The 21,717-nt window shown below is 39.8% G+C and overlaps 1 protein-coding gene across 1 annotated transcript in view; it reads right to left on the reverse strand.

The window, feature by feature from the left end:
* FIG4 (FIG4 phosphoinositide 5-phosphatase) overlaps positions 1–21,717 on the reverse strand; it is a 117,378-nt gene that overhangs the window by 58,876 nt on the left and 36,785 nt on the right. The window contains exons 8-15 of the mRNA XM_046676412.1: positions 21,462–21,562; positions 20,054–20,216; positions 19,540–19,637; positions 15,094–15,227; positions 13,728–13,844; positions 11,948–11,993; positions 11,113–11,261; positions 9,438–9,604 (exon numbers count right to left, since the gene is read on the reverse strand). Of these exons, the coding sequence (XP_046532368.1) occupies positions 9,438–9,604; positions 11,113–11,261; positions 11,948–11,993; positions 13,728–13,844; positions 15,094–15,227; positions 19,540–19,637; positions 20,054–20,216; positions 21,462–21,562 (975 nt within the window). The remainder of the gene's footprint in view (positions 1–9,437; positions 9,605–11,112; positions 11,262–11,947; positions 11,994–13,727; positions 13,845–15,093; positions 15,228–19,539; positions 19,638–20,053; positions 20,217–21,461; positions 21,563–21,717) is intronic.

Below are 21,717 nucleotides of genomic sequence, written 5' to 3' on the forward strand. Positions count from 1 at the left end.
GGTGTTTATATAGTTGCCTACCAAGCTTGGACCTGAGGATCTTTTCCTGGCTGCTTCTGACTGCAAATAAGGCAATCACCCTCAGGAAGACAGTAGTACTTGAGATATGGAAAAGAGCTTAAAACAGACAGGTTCTCTGTAGCTGTGGCTAACAGGAAGGCAAAAGGATTTCTTACTTTTGTCCTCAACTAGGCTTAAAGGAAAAAAGAATACTCACCATTCAGACTCCATCCAAACAGTTAAAACACTAACCAGTTTTATTATGCACTGTATTTAAATAGATCAGGCTTGAATATAATGATTCTCCTTAATTAGCCCAACAAATTTCTTTTGAAACTAGAATATTTGTTATTCTAATATTAAATTAAGTTAGTGAAAAAGTGGCCTCTAAAATCATTAATGGAAAGGAACATTATTCAATAAATAGTACTGTTTAACTATTGGGGGGGAGGGGACAGTGAAGTCAGATCTCTACCTCACACTATACAGTGAAATGAATACCAACTAAATGTAAGAAAGACAAAGATCAACACCCTGATAGAAAAAAAGAAACATGCAATTTTCAAAAGAAACAGAAATAGACAATGATCACACAAAAATCCAACTTTACTAGTTATCAAACAAATGCAAACTGAAGCAATATATTATTTCTACCTATTAAGCTGGAAGTACTTTTCAAAATGGGCACTCCTATATTCTGCTGAGGGAGCATTCACTGCTATATCCTTTCTTTAAGGTAATTTGGCTATATATATATATATATATATATATATATATACATATTTTAAAAGGCCCTGAAAATATCTATACTCTCTGGTCTAATAAATATGCTCCTGCAATTTTCACAAGAAAAGATAAAAAATGTGCACAAATGGTGTATGTTCAAAGATATTTGTTTAAAAGAAACCTAAATGCACAATAATAACAAATAACAATTACGGTGCTTCTAAAGGATAGACTGCCATAAGGCTACCAAAAATCATGTTGTAGAAGAATATTTAAGGTCATAAAGATTACTCACATTATCTAAAAGGGCAAAAGCAGAATATAAATTACGTGTATAGTAAAACTAGAAGGATCATGTTCTCCTAAATATGAACAAGTAGCTATTTCTGGAAGGTGAGGATTATATGATTTATTTGTGAGTTATTCTGTACTTTCAATAATTAACATATGTTACTTTCATAATTTAAAAAAACACCATTCATTCATTCACCCAAGAACCTGTTACATCCCACGCTATGGATACAGTACAGGTTTCCCTTGCTATTTGAAAGTATAGCATTCCTGTGAAACCTTTCATAAGCCGAAATGGCGTAAAGCAAAGAAGCCATTACCATTAATTTATATGGGAAAAATTTTTGAGTTTTCCCAGACCCCAAAAAATAACCCACCAAAATAAACTGAGATAAAGCACAGATGCTCAGAGACAGTTCAAAGCTCTGGCAGCTTGATGCTGAGATGCTAAGTATAGTTCCCGGTGGAGAAGCTTGGTGGCGCCACCCTCCTGCTTGGGGTGTGTGCACCTCCTCGAGAAGGGCTCGCTGCAAAACAAATGGTGAACGCTATTTTCGCTTTTCTTCTCTTTTCATAAAAGTGCAAATCCTCTTCGGATTTATTTTGGTTAGTGAAAGCAGGTACTAATGTAGGTCCTTCGTAAAAGCAAAGTGGTATAAAGGGAACTTTCAGATGGCGGGGGAAACCTGTAATATGCAAGACTGACAGGCTCTTGTGGGGCTTACATTCCAGGGTGGGAAACAAAAACAATATACAAGTAAGTAATAGACAAGGTACTTCCAGAGGATGTAAGTTCTATGGAGAAAATAAAACAGCGACATGAGAATGAGGAGAGGAGAGGGACACTGAGATTGGGCAGTCAGGGGACGGGACAGAGGCTGAAGCGTCTGAGGAAGTAACATGTGAACTGTAAGGAGGAGAAGCAGGTGGTCATACAGAGCTCTGAGGGCTGTGCCCAAGCAGAAGGACAAACAAACACAAAGGCCTGAAGCGGGGGAAAGCTGGGCAGCTCCAGGAACAGAAAGAAGGCCGGGAGCTGGAAGGCAGTGGGTGAGGAAGAGAGCAGGTCAGGGCCGGCTGGACCTGGCCAGACCATACAAAGCCTGCAGGTCACGGTTAGAGACCGATTTTAAGTGCAAGAGGAAGCCCTGGAAGGGTTTTTAAAGAGGGGAGTGATGTGATCTCATTTAAGTTTTGAAGAGATCACTCTGGCTGCTTGAGCAAGAGCAGAAGAGGGGAGAAAGAGAGATGAATCAGGAGTCACTGCCACATTCAGATAAGAGGTGACAGCTGTTTGCACTATCGTGGCAGCACTAAGGATGAAAAGAGCAGGAGGATTGGGGATATATTCTGGAGGTAGAGCCAACAAGATCTGCTGACAGATGGGATTGGGAGGGATAAGGAAAATAAAGGAATCAAGGGTGATTCCTAGGTTTCTGAACTGAGCAATGAGTGATGAGGTGGAGAAACAGGATTGAGACGGAGTCAAGAGTTTCTGTCTCAGAAATGATCAGTTTGAGATTCTTACCATCTCTGACATCTGCGGTAGGAAGAAATTTGGCCCCCATAACCTTTCCTCCCCAGTGTCGTATCCATGAATATTTTATATTACATGGCAAAAGGGACTTTGTAGATGTAATTCTGGTTGCTAACCATTGATTTCAAGATAGGGAAATTATCGTCCATTACCTAGGTGGGCCTGCTGTAAGCACATGAATCCTTTAAAGGCAGAAGAGGAAAGTAGAAGAGAAGGCAGAAGGGGAAGGCAGAGAGATTCGAAGCACAAGAATTCAATGCACCATTGCTGGTTTTGAGATGGAGTGGGCCACAAGTCAAGGAATGCAAGCAGCCTCTAGGAACCAAGAACAACCCTCAGCCAACAGCCAGCAAGGACACAGGGGCATCAGTCCCATAACTGCATGGGATTCTGCCAAGAGCCTGAATGATCCTGGAAGCCTCCAGATAAGAGCCCAAGTCAGCCAACATTCTAACTTCATTTTGATTTCATTGCCTTCATTTTAACTTCAGCCTTGTGAGACCCTCAGCAGAGAACATAGCTGAGTAACGTCGTGCCCAGATTTCTGACCCACAGAAATTGTGAGATAACAAATGGGTGCTGTTTCAAGCCACTAAATTTGCAATACTTTGTTACAGCACCTATAGAAAACTAATACAATATTCAAGAGGAGATGCTAAGTAGGCATTTGGATAAATGAGCCTGGAGCTCAGTGGAGAAGTCAAGGTTAGAGAGATAAATTTGAGTGTCAAATGCATGACATTTAAGAGCTGGATGAGACGCCCCTAAGGTGAAAGTGCAGAAAGAGAAGAGAAGAAGAGGCTTTAGAAATAGGGCAAGAGAAGTCAACAGAGAGACTGAGTAAGATATCACAGAGGTGGGTTTCAAGAAAGAGGGAGTGGTCAACCATGATAAAAGCTGTTGGGAGGCTGAGTAAGATGAAGACAGAAAAGAGACCACCGGATTTGGCAATGTGGAGATAGTTGGTGATTTTGACAAGCACAGTTTCAGTGGCATGATAGGGCAAATACCCAGTGAAGCAGGTAGACAGAACAGAATATGAGAGCGGAAACAGGCCTGCAGGTAACTCTTTCAGTAACTCTTTCAAGAAGTTTTGCTTAGGAGAACAGAGAAACAGGACTGTAGTTGGAAGAGGGTATGGGATTAAGTATAGAAAGAAAAGTCAGATGGAAAACATCAAGGGGTGCTTTTATGCTAACAGAAATGAGGCAGAAGAGAGAGAAGATGATGTACAGCAATGAGCACGTAATTACAAAGGAAAGCAGGAAGGGGTGGGATTCAGAGCACAGTGGGGGTCAGCCTAAGATGGGCAGGGCCACTTCAACCCCTGTAATATGATACAAGGAAGAAACTACAGGTGCAGATAAGGGCAAGCTCTGCATTTGGGGGTAAGAAGAAGGAGTTCACCCCCAATGACTTATTTTCTCAATGAAGTATGAAGCAAGGGCATCAGCTGAGATTGGACTGCTGTGGGTTCAAGGCGAGAAGACAAGGTCATTTTGGAGAGTGGGAGGATGAACATCCTAGGGCAACGCAGCAGGATCTTCAGGCTGTGTGGAGTGTCCTCTGGAGAACTGCAGTCAGTTTAAACTGAGAGCGCTAAATTGGAACTATTTCTCTTGTCACGTTTAACTGCTTTGGGTGTAGGAGAGATGGAGAGTTAGATTTTAACCAGAGTTATTAATGCGATTTAAAATGGTATTAAAACAAAACATTTTTCCAATTGCTTTCTTTCTGCTATAGCCAAATACAGCTTATTAACTCTAAACCTGAAGGATGTTAGACTTTAGATGTTGGATGTTAGCAGGATGACCTCAGAAGGCCTGATAAACTAAAAGTGCTCAGCAGGCTCCCTTGCATGTGTCTTTTTCAGTGGCGAGCAGAAGGGAAAAGTAAGGGTTCCGCTACCTCAGAGCATTATTACAAGCTGGGTGATGCCATCTCAACACTATTTTCTGTAATCACTGCTTTTTGTGCATAGTGAGCTTGGAAGTCTTTACCCTGTGACTTTTTTTTTAAATCTTTGTTTGAGGAGAATATGGTTCCCCTCCATGCATGCATACACACACACTCACTACATTTAAATTACACGTGTGTAATTTATACATACACATATAAAATAAACACATACGCGTGTGTGTATGTATATATACAGCAGATCTATTATTAACAGCTGTAGGTATTCTATCTTTTTTCCTATTATAGGATTTAAATTCAACAAGCTTCAGAAAGAAACTCAAGCTTACCAAAATGTAAATGTAAGAAAAAAAATTAGAGCTTAACAAAGTCCTTAAGGGAAGTATAATTATAAAGTTCTTTCTAACATCCAAAGGGAGTATGTAAGGACCTACTCTTTCCTTGTTGGCATCCTCCAACTGCCTATATAATGTTAGAATGTTATATAATGTTAGAAACCAAAAGATGCTGCTTAGAGACAAACCCCAGAGCGTGCTCATATGTGAAGCCTCAAGAACAGTTTTTAAAATAAGCCTGAAAGGGGGTCAGGTGGGTTGCCCACATAGCATCAATCTGTCTATACGAACTAAGGATAAAATTCCTAACAACTTAATCTCAAAAATCTTCCTGCCCACCCCAGAGGCATAATATGAGAAGATTAATTAAGTTTTACAAAGTTATCATGAATGCTTTAAAGAAAATAGTTCTATAAATATATTATCATTATATAACAACCATTGTAATTTAAAAATAAGTTGTACACCCCAATGACACCATGGTTCTCAAAATAAAGAAGTCTGTTTTAGCCACATTATTCATAAAATAATTCCTTTCATAGTAGTTCCTCTTTCAGTTGTGCATAATTTTGCTTAGCTTTCCATTATGGGCACGTTACTTATTCATGACCATCTTCTATCTTTTAATAGTTCACCTTTCTTTTTTAATCATGTACAGCTACACATTCATTCTCTCCTCTAGTCTTACTGAAAAACACATTACTTGGTCCTTAAGTGTCAATAATGACCCCCATTACAGGGCCAGGGATGACAAGAGAATGGCAAAAGAGTGGATGACTCCATCAGGGCAGTTTTAAACCTTTTTCACGGCAACACACACCCAGAGGGATACGTATTTGTTGGCACACCAACTTACACAACTGTTATAGGTTGAATCGTGTCCCCCAAAAACAGATGTTGAAGTCTTAAGCCCCAATACCTGCGATTATGACATTATTTGGAAGTCAAGTCTTTGTAGAGATAATCCAGTTAAGATGCAGTCACAGTGGAGTAGGGTGGGCCCTTAATACAATATGACTGCAGTCTTTACAAGAAGAGAGAGGCCCACAGGGAGGAGAATGCCATGAAGACACAACACGAGGGGAGAATGTCATGTGACAGCAGAGGTAGAAATTAAAGTACTGTGGTTGCAGGCCAAGAATCACCAGCAAACCAGGAGAAGCTAAGAGGCAAGTGATGATCTTTCCCTGGAGCCTTCAGAGGCAGCAGCGCCCTGCTGACACCTTGATTTCTGACTTCTGGCTTCCAGAATGGTGAAACAATCAGTTTCTGTGGTTGTAAGCCACGCAGCTTGTGGCACGTTGTTACAGAAGCCACAGGAACTAGTACAACGATGAGGCTCACCAGTGAGAATGCCTTTAGAGAGAGAACCTTAAAACCGGTCCAATTCATAAAAACAACTGAAACTATTTGTTATCCTTAGTGTTTTCAGCTTTTGGTAATAATTAATTACTTGCAATGTGTGCTATAGTCAACTGGAAGACATCAGTACATATTAATACCTTCAGTGGGAAGCACAGCAGTAGGGATAACAAAGGATGATGGGAATATTAATATTTTTGCTTTAGAAATCTAGAATTTAAACTTATGCCACTGGCCTGAATTTCTAAATTCTATTTTCTTACCTCTTAACTTTGTTCAGATTAATATATGTTGATTTTAAGTTCCTAAATCCAGTTCAAGGAGTCACACAGAGTCTAAACACTCTGAGGGTCTACAGTGGGCTCTGGTTTACGTTATGCACTGACCTTACTCAAAGTGGTACAATGGGCATAATTCTCAGTGAATCCAAAACAAATGATCTGAGCAGCCCAAGAGCATTTCTGACAGGCTGCATGTTATTAGGCTGACATACTTAGATTTACCAATTTTTTAATTCAGGGAAATGGGGGAGTTAAGGGAGCATAGGTAATAAATTAAATCATGCATTTATTAATTCATTCCACAAATATTTAGTGTGCCATAAACAAGGCATAAGGGACATCATAGTGAACAAGCTTCTCAGGAAGCTCTTGAGTCTTATGGTCGGGGGTGGTTAGTTAATGATTTAAGTGCAACTGTGCCAAGTGCTACAAAGGTACAGAACACTACAAGAACAAAAATTGGAGGACATTCCTTGAGGAAGTGAAAGTAGAGTGAGCCTTAAAGGCTGGCGAGGAATTACCTAGCAGAAGAGTGCAGTCATGTGTTCCAGTGGGTGGAACGACAGCCTGTGGCAGAAGCAGCCTAACTTATTCTGGAAACTCTGAGAAGGTCAGTATGTCTGGAGAGTAGTGATGGAGGACGGGAATGGTGTGAATGGCAGGATGGCAAGGTAGGTCGGGCCAGAACATGCAGGACCTCTAGGTCTGTCGTGCACTTCCCTCCCGCACCCACCAGGCTGCCAGCCAGTTTCTGACTTCTCCATAATGCATGAATAGGGAAGGTCTTACTTGATGTGGTGGACTCCAAAGGGGCCCCCATGCTCCCCACCTCCTGGTGTTCACACCTTAGTGTAATATCCTTTACTACGGAGTGAACTGTGTCTCCCTAAAAAGACATATCCCCAATACCCATTAATGTAATCTTATTTGGAAATAGGGTCTTTTGCAGATATAATCAAGTTAGGAAGATGTCATATTGAATTAGGGTAGACCCTAATCCAATATGGCTGGTGTCCTTATAGGAAGAGGGAAATTTGCCGTAACAGACCTAGACACATGACGGAAAAAGGCCATGTGACAATGGAAGCAGAGACTGAAGTGCTGCAGTTGCAGCCAAGGATTGCTGGCAAACGACCAGAAGCTAGGAAGAAGCATGCAAGGATTCTCCCCTATGGGTTTCAGAGGGAGCCTGGCCCTGCTGACAACTTGATTTTGAACTTCCAGCCTCCAGAACTGTGAAATAGTAAGTCTCTATTGTTTTAAGTGACCTAGTTCATGCTATTTTGTTACAGCAGCCCTAGGAAACTAATAGAGATTTCCCTAATATGTGGATGGGACCAACGGTTTGCTTCTGAGCAATGGGACACGGCCAAGTGATGTGATGTCACTCCCATGATTACCTTGTGCTATATAAGATTCTGTCTTGCTAGCAGACTCATTCTAGAGACTCTCTTTCCCTTCATGGCTAGGAAGAAGAGAGCTGCCACAAGTCCTACAAGGAACAGGTCCAGAAGGAACTGCAAGGAATTGAATTCCACCAACAGACACATGAGCGGGGAGGTGGATCCTTCCTTAGTCAGGCCTCCAGATGAGACCACAGTCTGCTGACATCTTGATGGCAGCTTTGTGAGATCCTATGTAGAGAACTCAGCTAAGTTGTGCCCGGAATTCTGACCCACAGAAATCAAGAGATAATGAATATGTGTTGTTTCAAGATGCTAAGTTTTTGGTAATTTGTTACACAGCATAGAAAACTAACACATTTGAACAGCAGCATGGCAATGTGGCTTTGCATTCTTTCTGCGCATTGAAAATATTGAAAGCTGACTCATGGATGTTTTCATGAATTCTTCAGATCCCATCACTGGGGACTCTCTGGCAGTTTCTTTGATGGATACATACACTTTTTCATATCAGGCAGTTTCTTGCAACTCCTTCCTTAAGAATCCAGTGATCACCTCTTGTTTCCTGTTGCTAGGGTCCCTCTGGCCAGGGCCTAGCCCCACCCTATGCTGGTACCCTCTTCTGTGAAGCCTACATCTGGTCACCAGTAAACAATCAGGATCTTCTGCCCAACCAACTCTGTGGGTGCAGGCCATTCTCAACATGGCAGCCCTCTCCTCAGCCCATCCCTCTGCTTCAGCTTTACTGCACAGCAGTCCAAAGCCAACAGCTCCATGGGGTCCTCCAACAGCAGGACACTACATCAAGCTTGCCCAGAGTCCTGTTGAAGCCCATTCTTGGCTTGAGGTGAAGGAGTGGGGGTGGGTGACAGTTACTGCATGGCTACAGTTCACTCCAAAGAACCTCTTTTACCAATCTCTCTCCTCTACATTTTGTAAACTTTTTTATCCTTGAACTGGTTCAAGGGCCCAAGACTCACAGAATCAGAACCTAAGACTTCCTTCGTAAATTCTGTGCACGGAGATTCGTCTCACAATCACTTTGGTCTCTGATATTTATTGTGTTGGAAATTCCATCAGAAGGGAGGGAGGGAAAGTGCCATTTTAATCCCTGTTACTAATTTTAGTTATCACAAGTCTTAAAATAAGAGGAGTATAATTTAGTGTTAAAGTTACTATTCATTTCTAATTAACAGTTTAAAAAAATCAGTGATGTTTACCTTCTTAGACAATTGTCAAGACTATAAACCCTATTTAAAAATAACTACTTAATATTCTCAGACAAAGTTATCTAGGCATTGTAAGCAGAATTACAGGAGACAGAAGCCAAGGAATCAGAGTAGTTTGAATTGTGTAAAAGCTCCAATTATGGGTGGCAAAATGCAAAAGTGCCCTATTTAAAACACAAAGTTTATTCATTCATTTATTAAACAAATATTTATTGAGCACCTTCTAAGTGACAGACTCTGCTTTAAACTTTTTAAATATTTAATTTTGATTTTGCTTAGCCAAATAACTAAAAAAAAAAGAAGAGGAAAAATGTACTTCAGAATAAGTCTTAGAAATGCCAATTACTCCAGATTACCTGAAAAAGCGTTGCTGTAATATCTAGACAGGGTCTGCATGATGTCTTTGGAGTGCTGGGTCCACGGCGCTATCTTTCTGTAGGTTTTAACACGATGAACAAGTTGAGAGCCACCATACTGAAGGGACAGCGTATCCCCGTGGTCTTCATAGAGTTCCTCAAATAACCTAAGCCAAAGAAAAACAAACACTAAAGAATTTTACCAAAAGTGTTACACGTGTTATTCACTTAGCCACAGACTCAAAACAACTCTTTCACTTTATGAATTCCTCTGAGCCTTTCCTTTCAAGTAGACTCTTCGACCTCTTGAAGATAAATGCAAATGCAAAATATATTATATTTCATAGTAATAGTCTAATAAGCAACAAAGTCACAGAAAACAGGAAAAAGGAAGCAGGGGTACCAAAAACATAACCTACCAAAGCCTGACCAAACTGGTTTTAACCTTATTAAAAGATTCCTAACTTTCTGCAGCTTGCCACATCAATTTACCTTGGATGACAGAATTTTCTGTTCTCTCTGAATTGCTTTTGAAAAAAAGACATGCTCGGGGTCTGCCTGGTGGCGTAGTAGTTAAGTTTGCGTGCTCCACTTTAGCAGCCCAGGGTTTGCAGGATTGGATCCTGGGCGAGCACCTACACAAGGTTCATCAAGCCATGCTGTGGTGGCATCCCACATACAAAAAATAGAGGAAGACTGGCACAGATGTTAGCTCAGGGCAAATCTTCCTCAAGCAAAAAGAGGGAGACTGGCAATGGATGTTAGCTCAGGATCAATCTTCCTCATCTAAAAAAAAAGGGGGGGATGGCATAGCTTAAGTTTGTGTGCTCTGCTTTGGCGGCCTGGGGTTCACTGGTTTGGATCCTGGGCATGGACATTGCACCACTTGTCAAGCCATGCTGTGGCAGAGGCATCCCATATACAAAATAGAGGAAGATGGGCACAGATTTTAGCTGAGGGGCAATCTTCCTCAGCAAAAAGAGGAGGATTGGCAGTGGATGATAGCTCAGGGCTAATCTTCCTCAAAAAAAAAAAAGAAAAAAAAGGACATGCTCTTGTCACAGATGGATAAACCGTATTCTTTCTTATCCTAGAAATACATATCTGAAACCTCTGCTTCTTCAAGTGCCTGTTCAGATTCATATCTGTGGATCCGGCCATTTGTAAGCTGATCACTTTCCTCGACAGAGCCTGTATGACCCTCTGAGATGTGCAGTAACAGCTATCACTGCATTTTCAAGAAACACTACTTCATGCAGTACCATGGATCCCAAAAACGGCAAAAAAACAGCAATTTTTAATGAAGAATCGATCTTTCCTATGTCTTATATTTTTAATTCAAAATGTATGAAGGCATACTTTTTTTTTTCTAATGCAATCTGGAATTGTGTTTTAGAAAAATCTACTAGTTTGGATCTATCTAAAGCACTTAGGATTTATCTAAAGAACACAATGTTTGTTGATAATTAACAGAAACAAAAAAACCTCCAAATCACGGCAGCAACACACAAGCTTTTAATAGAAATATTTATTACAGAATTAATTTGAATAATGTCTTTTAGCAACATAATTTTTGAGAAGCTAAAAGTAGAAATGAGTTCATAAAAGTCCTTATTATTAAGCAAACTTGCTTTCCATCCTTCCCAGCATTCAAAAGGCAGAAAACAAGGCTTACCTAACTGCGTCCGTATCAAACTGAAGATTAGGTTTGTCAATCAGCCCCAAGGAATACAGCTGATAGGCCAGAGCACACTTCCCCACCATGAACTGAGCCGTGTTGGTGCGGTCCAAACAGTCCACACAGTTGGTTCGAAGAACACCAGTCTAAAGAGAAACACCTTAAGACTCTCAACCATCATTCGGTCACCAAAACTACCTCCATCCAACTTTAGACTTCTTTGCTTTAAGAAATACAAGAAAAGCTACAGCCAGGGTATTATTCCTGAACAGATAATGAAGACTATTTCTTAAATTATAAAAGGTTATATTTGCTGCTCACTTAACATTGATGCAACAGCATCGTTACACCTTCTCGTCCATATTTGAATTTTCTTGTTTAGTTTAACAAGATGAAACAAATAGCTAACGTTTTCCACATCTACCAAATAATAAAATACGTGCTTTTTTTCTGATACGTCTCCTTTACTGTACAAATCAAATATTCGATGGTCGAGGTCATATCATTTTTAAAGCATAGTTAATATATAGTGATTGTATCTGGCTTATTTTCCAAAGTCATTCTAATTTTAGTCTTTTCACATTTCTGTTTATGTTTCTATTTCCAATAACAAAATTTATAACATATAGAAAAAAATCCATGGGCCATTATTATTTTAGTTGCACATCCTTTGTAAGAGTTAAACACTAGCAGTAAGACTTCTAAAAATCATTCTCAAATGATTAATAATTTTGCATTAATTAAGAAGCATCTCTCTCCATGGTTGCTTTCAGAAAACATCAGACACTGTGGATACAGACTCTATACATTATTAATATAATGTCATCTATACCTGCAGGCGACCAGTGGGAATCACGCATCCTCCTAGTTCATTCCACCTGTTTAAAAATACATGCTTTAAAAAAAATTTTAATAGCATAATCTATATTCATTTTTGGTTCCAGCTCTTTATTAAGAACCAAAGAATTGAAGTAACAGAGCTGAGGTGCCTGAAGAATCAGCTGATTCTGCTTACTTTCATTCTTTCAGGTAAGTGAATATGCAAATATCTGGGATGTATGCTATCCACGGGCTCCTCAAAGACAGCCCGGAAAAGGAGCATCTTAACTTGCCCTAGGGCCCTGCACTCTGGCATTTTGTCACCCATGTTCTACCAAAATCCCTCTTGCTTTAATTGAAGCCCACTTGGTCTCAACAGACATGAATAATAATTGCAGGGCATCTTCTAATAAAATCTTCCAAGCCTCATTCTTCTCCCCTCAACAATAGGAATCTCCATCTCCAGCTTTTCTTCATGGGGCTTTGTGACATTCCTTTGGTTGCTCTGGCAGACTTTCTCATTATTTTCCTTCCTACTTATTTTACCCATGTGCTAATGAATGAATGGGGATATGTTTTAAGTACTATAGAATGATATTAATATTTTAATTATTTTAAATACTTTAATTATTTAAAAGAATGTGCAGTGCAGAACAGAGTTAACACAGCAGGCCTGACTGCTCTCTTCAGAAAAGTCTGCTTATAAGGCAGGCCCTTGGCTGGCGTCTGGGAACTTGGGTTCCCACCCTTTCCAGAACAGACAGGAGGCTCACCGTGCCTAAACTGTAGAAACAATATGGTTTTGCCCACATCCTGTTTCCTTGTGGGAGTCTGGAATTTTGGTACACACCAGACAGAGGCTGTCTACGAGACCAGCCTCGAGTAAAGACCCTGGCACCCAGTCTCTGATAACCTCTCTGGTTGGCAACATCTCAGTCCTGCTGTCACAACAAGTTGCTGGGGGAATTAAGGGTGTCCTATGTGTCTTCACCAGGAGGGAACTCTGGAAGCTTCCACCTGATTCCCTCTGGACTTTGCTCCGTGTGCCTTTTCCCTTTGCTGATTCTGCTTTGTATCCTTTGACGCAATAAATCATGGCCGTGAGTATGACAATATGCTGAGTCCTGTCAGTTCTCCTAGTCAGTCACTGAGCCTGCGAGTGGTCTTGGGGACCCCCAACACAGGGGCCTTAAAATCCAAACTATAACAAAAGGATTTTTTCCAAAGACGTACATGCTAGTAGTTGGCTATTTTTGTTTTTTGGGGTTTTTTTTATGATTACGGTTAACTTATTAACTGCAAATAAAATGCTGGAAAAATATTATATTGGTTCCTTAAAAGATAAATAAAACACAGATCCTTGATCTGAAGAAGCTCACAAAATAGTAATGAAGAAAGATTTGTGAGCAAATAACTATAATAGAATGATAAATGTTATTTTCATAAAAATGTTAGTATTTAGTCAATAAGAAAAAATTTCCCTGCTCCTATTTAATACTGAAAAAATAGAATTCATTGCAGAAAATTTTACTTTAAAGAAATATTTTCTGTAATGTTTATTCCATGAAGCAAGAGATAAAGATTCTGTGGTTTCCATCACAAGGAATATAACCACTGGAGGAAATCCCACGCCCATGGTGAATGTTCATACACAGTCACATGAGCAGCTTGTCTTGTGTCCCCCAGGGAATAAATTCATCCATCGTCCAAGTAAAACAAACTGCTTTATATTTAGAATATTTTTATCCACAAGAGCAAAATTCTTGACTTAAATTTTTAAACCCCATACATACTTTTCATCTGGCCGCAAAATGCTACAGTAAGAATCAGGGCGGTTTACAAAGAAACCTGTTTTCTTCACCACACTTTCCGCAATCACATTCAGTCGATCAAGAACATTACACAGTTTGCTGAGGAAAGGAGGAAGAATGAGAAAAGTGAGAAGAACCCAAGTTAATTTTAACACATATTTATCCTTATATATAAAGCAAACAAAGTCTATAGTAATAATATTCAGGGACTTAGTCTTAAAAATTTCTGGTTTGTACTCAATAGGAACATTGTAATAATTAATTTCTAGAACATGTGTCCTCAATAACTAGCAAGATTTGGTGCAAAGAGACATGAAGGGCCTGGAACTTAATACGAACTATTGGCAAGTGCTAATCTTGGCACATTACATCCATACAAGAGTTTTTCCTAAAGCCTTTGACTCCTCAAGAGTTCAGTCAGTCAAGTCAACACGCATTCATAAAACGACTGTGAAGAGAGCACAATGCACAGCGCAGGAGGCAGGGGAAGGAGACACAGGGAAATACATTAATATGAAGAACCTGGAATCAGGCTTATACTCTGGGAAAGTGCGTGCATGTGTGTATGTCTAACTACATAAAATGATTTAGAAAAAAAGTCTGAGTTAAGTGCAAAACAATACAGTAACATTAAAAAAAAAAATAAGACCTCAAAATAAACCTAGCGTTTGTATGATGCCTAGTAAGTGAGTAAAAAGACAATGCGAGGTTACTGAAAGAAAGTTCCTTGGAGGACATGAATTTCGACTCAGACTTTACAGGTAAAAGACAGGTGGGAAAGGAAGCCAGGGAGGCCAGAGATGAACAACAGGAACAAAGACTCAGGCATGGGAACGTGGCTGCTACGTTAGGGAAAGAGCATGAAGTTTAGTTTTCCAGGAACAGAACAGCCCTGTGAATAAAGAAAGTTATTCCATTCTGGAACCAACCAGGTGATGGGGCTTTAACACTACACCAAGGAGTTTGGGTTTACCATAAACAGCCAGAAGCTCATCCACCAGGGAGAGAAACTGGAAGTGGTGTCTGGGAAAGCGATTAAACAGGGAGAGAGAATGAAATAGAAAAAAGGGAAACTAACGCCTTGAAGGAAAAGTACTGGAGTAGAGATGCTCTGAAACGACAAGACATTTCCAAGGGAACTCGCACATGGTATAACTGGTGGGCAAAGAGACTCTGGTCAATTAATTTAAGCACTCAAATTATACACCAGCAACAAAACAGCTCCTAGGCAGGCTCATAAAGAAAATTAAAAGAGTAGCATTTCCTTTACCATGGAGTTCAGCTTCCTGCTATTTTACATCGCAAGAAAAGGAAAACATCATAACCAGACATATGAGTATCTACTGACCTTTTGGTGTACTTGGCCATATCCCAAGGAATATAAATAATAGTGTGCTCAGGAGGCAAAAACTGGTTGAGGTACATCACAGCAGCCACAAGCTCTTCACTCAGAATTCTCTCATGCTTTCTTTTCTCTCGTTCCTTTATCAAAAAGTAAACATTTTCAGTGTTCTAATTACCTTAAATCAGAGGAACAGACTTTTAAGACTTTACTTTTCAGCTAAGACAAAAAGCCCGTTCTTAAATATACTGAAATGAAACCTACCTACTAAAATTAATATAAATGCAAAGAAGTAAATAATTCCTTGAATTAAAGTCAACAGATAAGGAGCTTTAAAGACTCAAGGAGACCAGATTCCTTCCAGTGTGACCTCCTGTAGCCCCAAGAAGTCCACCCACCCTACACAGGTCTGGCCTACACACCCAACTCTGGCAGAAGAGAACTCCCCAAGGACCAGAAGGGAACCCTCAACTCTAGCCAACTAAGGATCAGACAGAAATCAACTCGGTCTAGATGGATAATCCCCAACTGGCATAGCAAAGAGCACTTTCACAGCCTTAGGAGGTTTTTAAATTTGACTCTTGTAAAATACCCTATAGGGAAGCCAAGGCAGGCACTTTTTCCCCTTTCACATGGTGGTTGAAGGAAGTGCAGCTGAGAGGCATTCATGGGGCTAAACCTCACCTTCTGCCTCCTGCCTGCTAGACCTCCTTAGCTATCACACTGCCTCTCATTCAAGAGGGGCTCATGCGTTACGGCACAACTCTGTGGTTGGAACGCTGGCTCCGCCACTCACTAGCCAAGTGGCCCTGTGCAAGGTTCTCAACTTTCCTAGGCCTCCGTTTCTTCATCCACAAAATGGGGTAACAGTTAAAAACAAAGAAAACAATTACTTCACTTAAAAACAAAGAAGAACAATTCCGCAATAGTGATGCTGATATGGTGTGGAGGCCCTATTGCTGGCATCAAAATAGGTCTATGCTGTTTTCAATCCTGCTTACTTCTCAACTGTCATGAATTTAATCAGATAACCACTGTGGAAATAAAAAAGGCTATCTATTTTGCACAGCTGAATAAATCAAATAGAGACATTAAGAGTTGATGAAGAACAGTGTTAAGTTACTGTAGGATAAATACATATTTAGCTTATTTTCCATTTGAGAAATTAAATTATATATCTGGAATTTTTCTCAAAAGTGCTTTTTTTTCTTGTTGTTGAGGAAGATTATCTGTGAGCTAACATCTGTTGCCAATCCTCCTCTTTTTTTGCTTGAAGAAAATTAGCCCTGAGCTAACACCTGGGCCAATCTTCCTCTATTTTGCATGTGGGATGCTGCCACAGCACAGCTGATGAGTGGTGTAGGTCCACATCTGGGATCCAAACTTGCAAAGCCAGGCTGCGAAAGCGGAACATGCCAAACCTAACCACTACGCCATGGGGCTGGCCCCTCAAAAGCACTCTAAATCAACTAGGGAAACAAAAACTTTTTGAAATTCTTCTATCAAATCTGACATTTTATGAGACAGAGAGAAAAGGTTCTTTAATCAACCTTCGATCATCTTTGTGTAAAGACTTTCTTCATGCATTGTCTGTCCACAGTGCATTAGTGCTAGTGGATTGTTTAGTCAACTTCCTTAGGGTCAAAGACCCCTTTAACAACCAAATGAAAACTTCACATACACAAGTGATTTTGCACATTGTTTCAAAGTATGTGCAGGCCCTCCTAATGGCCAGCCATGGCCCCTAGATTTAAATCTCTGATGCACAGTTATGCTTGATCCCAGATTGACTTTCTATCAATCCCCAGGGGCAGCATGGAAGGTGTATTGATTGCTGCAAAATGTCTGTCAATCAGTATCTCAAACCTCCACAATTTGAGGGGATGGGAAGGAGTTCACAATACAGAGTAAAAGAGAAAAGAAATCAAAAAAGTATTTCATTTGAGTAACTTCATATGGATGCAGAATAAAGAGCAAATATCCCTTGATATCATTCTACACACATGCACATTCTTTGACTCTTTAATCACAAGTTAATAAGGACTTCTTCCAAGCGAACTGAGTAAACATTTTTTATTCTATGAACAAAATAACTAATGACAAAAACTACAACAGATTTTTTTTGTATTCCACAAAACATCAACTTAATCTCTAAACTATTTTCTACTTAATCTCTAGTTATTGCCAAGATTTTTATGACAATGGAACAGTAAACAAGTATAATTTTTTTTTAAGATTGGCACCTGAGCTAACATCTGTTGCCAATCTTCTTTTTATTTTCCCTTCTTCTCCCCAAAGCCCCCCAGTACATGGTTGTATATTCTAGTTGTAGGTCCTTCTGGCTCTGCTATGTGGGACGCCACCTCAGCATGGCCTGATAAGCAGTGCCATGTCCATGCCCATGATCTCAACTGGTGGAACCCTAGGCCACTGAGGCAGATTGTGCAAACTTAACCACTCAGCCACAGGGCCAGCCCCGACAAGTACAATTTTAAAATGCACTGACTGGCCTTTAAATATTCAAAAATAAATGTACATTTGAGAAATCTGGGCAAGAACACCTTACAGGCACACGTATCAGAGATTACTTTTTGAATCTGCACATTCAATAGAGAATTATTTCAAACATGGTAGACTGAATCTCCATTTAACCATAGCTTTTAACCAGACCATAAGAACTCTGTAATACACGAAGAAGATTCACTAATTTAGGTTGATGCTTATATTCTAGTGATGTCTTGTAATTGAATGCTTTAGCAATAATTTATTTCTACACTAACAATATCTTACTTTCAATACATTTACTAGAAAAGTGTTCATGAGGGTTTTTGTTATTAGAGTTTTCCTGCTTTAATTTTTCAATTACACTTGTATAATGTAGCTACTGTTCAATACGAGGCTGAGGTTACAGACTATCCAGCTATTGCCTTATATTCTGAGTTGACGGGAGAGAGACATGAAAATGAAACTCCTTAATTCATGTGAACAAAAGTCTAAAAAATGATGTATTTAACATCTGAATAATTTATTTTACAAAGTCAATCCCTAGTTGGATGCAATGATTACATAAACCAAAGAGCAACAAAGGAAGAAATGAAGCTGACTGCCTCATTGTCCACAGCTCCCCTCCTCACACCCTCCTCCCCCTACCTGGCCACTTTCAGGCCATATTCCTCCAAAGTCTTGATTTAAAACACACACACACAAAAGCACCCTGCTCCTCTGAACCCAAGCATCAGTTGCACAGTCCTCTCCCAGCAACGGGCTCACAGTCTTCCTCCCCACCCCAAGCTGTGCCTCCACCCTGGGTGACTTTCAGTGCCTCCACCTCCTCTTCCGCTCTAGTCATCATTCCCACCTTCACATCTTAGATCAAGTCACCATCACAGGTAACTCCTCTGCTTTCAAGATTTCTTATCCAGAATCTCTTTTGTTTTTGGATTGTGTGTTTTAAATGCCCCACCTCCCGAGGACCTCAATCCACTGACAGCTCTACTTTCTCCATCAGCCCCCTCCGTGACTCCCCCACGTTCTCCAGCTCAGATTTCATGGTCTACTTCAATTATCTTATTGCCAATACCCAAAACTCCTTTGATCCTGTCTTTTTATGTCACACCTGTATGGCAAAACTAAATGAACCCAATTATCTATTTTCTCTGTGCTTATACCATACACAAGCCCTGCCAGAAAAAGTCAGGCAATAGCAGAACAGTTCTTTTTAAGAAATCATGATCACCAAACTGAAACTAGCCCTTAGCATTGCTTGGATATCTCTAGTCAACCTACCCTCCCACATGCATGAAAACTGTCAACCTTCTCCACTACCCTCAAACCTGCACTCTGAGCACATGACACTTCCTTCTCCCTCATAGAGAAGTCAAACCTGTCAGATGGAAGTGTGCACGTGCACACACACACACACACACACCTGCAGCCTACTGCTCTCTGTTCTCCCATTAAAATAATTCCTCAACTGTGTCCACCTGATTCTTGAGCCGCAACAGCACCCTAATTTCTGAGTCTAGCCTGTAGATCCCATCATTACCTATTAAGTTGCCCAGGAGATCTTCTGGATTGTCAAGGGAACTGGCTGTATCAAGGCTACACTGTGGCTGTTGGATCTCCACGCTTCCTTCTCCTAGCTGTCCTGGAAACTAAGGCTGAATTTCACTCATACCTAACTCACCCAAGGAAATCAGGAGACTGACACAATGCATCCCTCTGTTCCCTTAGAAAGATACCACTGATTCTCCCTGGGAAGAGGCCACATGGAATCTGAGGCCAAAGGACAAAGGCTCAGACAGTTCAGACACAGTGAGCCATCACAGCGTGATAGGTCTACAAGTCTCTCCTCTGGGAAGAGGTGAAGCAAGCTCGTTAAACCCCTTTATGCTGAGGAAAAGTTGTCCAGTGTGACTGAAATTCATAACCAAACAGATGAGCACATCCTACCTTCACTAAATTCAAGATGATGATGGGGGAGCCAAACCTCTGAAGCATCTGGTCAAAGTGAAGGGCAGCCACATGTGCAAATGGATCTGCCTGATCCACTGAGGAAGAAGAAAAGATGAACAAATACCAGAATGAAAATTACCAAGCAAGAATAAAAGAAGTGTAGCATTTGGTTTTGTTTTTAAATGTTTAAAGAAACGCAATTCAACTAATCTTCTCATAGTTTTATTTCCCAAATTCTTATCAAGCTTATTAGACATTCATTCTTCATGTATTTATTGGATTTGAATAATTCTTACATTTCTGAAGTGAAATATAATTTACTAGTGGCCAAAATTAAAGAAAAAAATAAAGCTATTGTATAAAAATAATAGAAGTCTCCCTTCTAAATTGTCTACTTTTCAGTGCTAAAACTTCATTAAAACCTAAGCATTTATGAGATTTCTTTGACAATAGTTGTTATCTCTAAATGTGGGTAAAGAAGAGTTACTATTAAAAAGATAGTTCCACGCACATGTAATGGGTGGTTTAGGCATCATAGTCGAAATGTCCTGAGACCAATATAAAGGAACTGATCCTCTGACTTGCACATAAGAAGAGTAACTTCCTGCAGTAAAAGACATCACAGAAGCATCGCAGAGTATTTGTTCAGTCTCCACTTCATTTGCAACGTCACCCTAGAAAGAAAGGTACACTTAAAGATATGTTATGTTCTTAAAATTTTTTAATGGAAAAAATTTCAAGTGTACAATGAAACTATAATTCCTATTCTTAGGATGTCTTAAAAGAGGTAAATGTTGACCAATATTCAATGTGCACATGAGAAAAGGAAAACCATTAAAATGCAATAAAGGAAGGCAAGTAAAAACAGCAGAGACCAGAGTAGGAAAAAAATCTAATTAAATAGCTAATAATACAGGTAGTAGAGAACAGCTTGAGTGATACAAATGGCAGAGAGGGAGAGAAAAGAAAAACAATTACATGAAGTTATAGAGGGGGGTTGGAAGACCAGTGGAATATAAAAATTCAATTCGGAAGACCAAGAAGGAATAAAAAGACAAGAGTAAGAGTCAAATAACGCCTGATGGACAAAGGCGGGAAAAAGGGTCATGAGGTAGCTGTACTTATAAAAGTGTACAAGGATATGACAAAGAATAATTTGAGGCATTAATAACATGTCTATTTGATTATCCTTTGAAAATTCATAAGTAAATAATGTAGATGCAAAATTCTGATTTTTCTTAAAGACCCATTATAATTATTTTCATTGCTGACATAATTTTAAGAACAATGTTGTTATTTTAAGGCAGGATCAAAACCCAATGTTTCCCTCAATCTGTCTATTCAATCACATATCTCCTTAAGACTCAAGTTGTCTGTTGCAAATGGTGATGGAACACTCAGAGGAGATGACATGACTGATGGCAGAAGAGACGGATTGCTGCTGTTATTTTCTAGGGTGAGCAAAATAAGGCGTCTGCCTTGACCCAAACTGAAGCAAAGGGAAGAGAGTGAAGGGTTTCCCACCCTTATTCTACTGAGTCTTCCTATCAAGGATGCATTTCCAACAACAAGTGCTCCCCTCCACTTATTCCTTGAGTGAGGTGCTTTGCTATTTTAGTCCCTACACTAAATATGTACATTTTCTCATATAGTCCAGAAATGGCTCATCCTCCAAAACATTAAACATTTCATAATTCCCTAAGGCACTGCATAACTATCTCTGAAAGCTGATTTTTCAGAACCTCTGTATATTAGTCATATTCCTCACAAGTTTCAGATACTCTGTAGAATTAATTATACTCTTGATAATGCCCGAAACTAAGAAATTCCACTTTCTAAAATTCCACTTTGCTTCATCTGTCAGCAAAGCTGTTGTAAAAGGTTAAAATGCCAGCAGCACTGTTGTTTTCCCATCTTACCTCACAGTTTGCACCTCTCTTGAGAAAACGAGTCCCAGCAAACTTACTGGATCTTCTAGCTATTAGAGTGACATACACTGGTCGTCCATAGATCAACAGCTCTTAGAAATCAGGTTAAAGCTGTTTAGCATTCACGACTGTCACACTAAACCACGAGAATCATTATACCTTAAATACACATTTAAATAGATCTTGTCCATTCGGTTAAACGACACCCAAAAGCTCCACCCAAGAATGGAACAGCATTGGGTCTAAC

This window comes from Equus quagga, chromosome 11, assembly GCF_021613505.1.
Source record: "Equus quagga isolate Etosha38 chromosome 11, UCLA_HA_Equagga_1.0, whole genome shotgun sequence".
Classification (NCBI taxonomy): domain Eukaryota; kingdom Metazoa; phylum Chordata; class Mammalia; order Perissodactyla; family Equidae; genus Equus; species Equus quagga.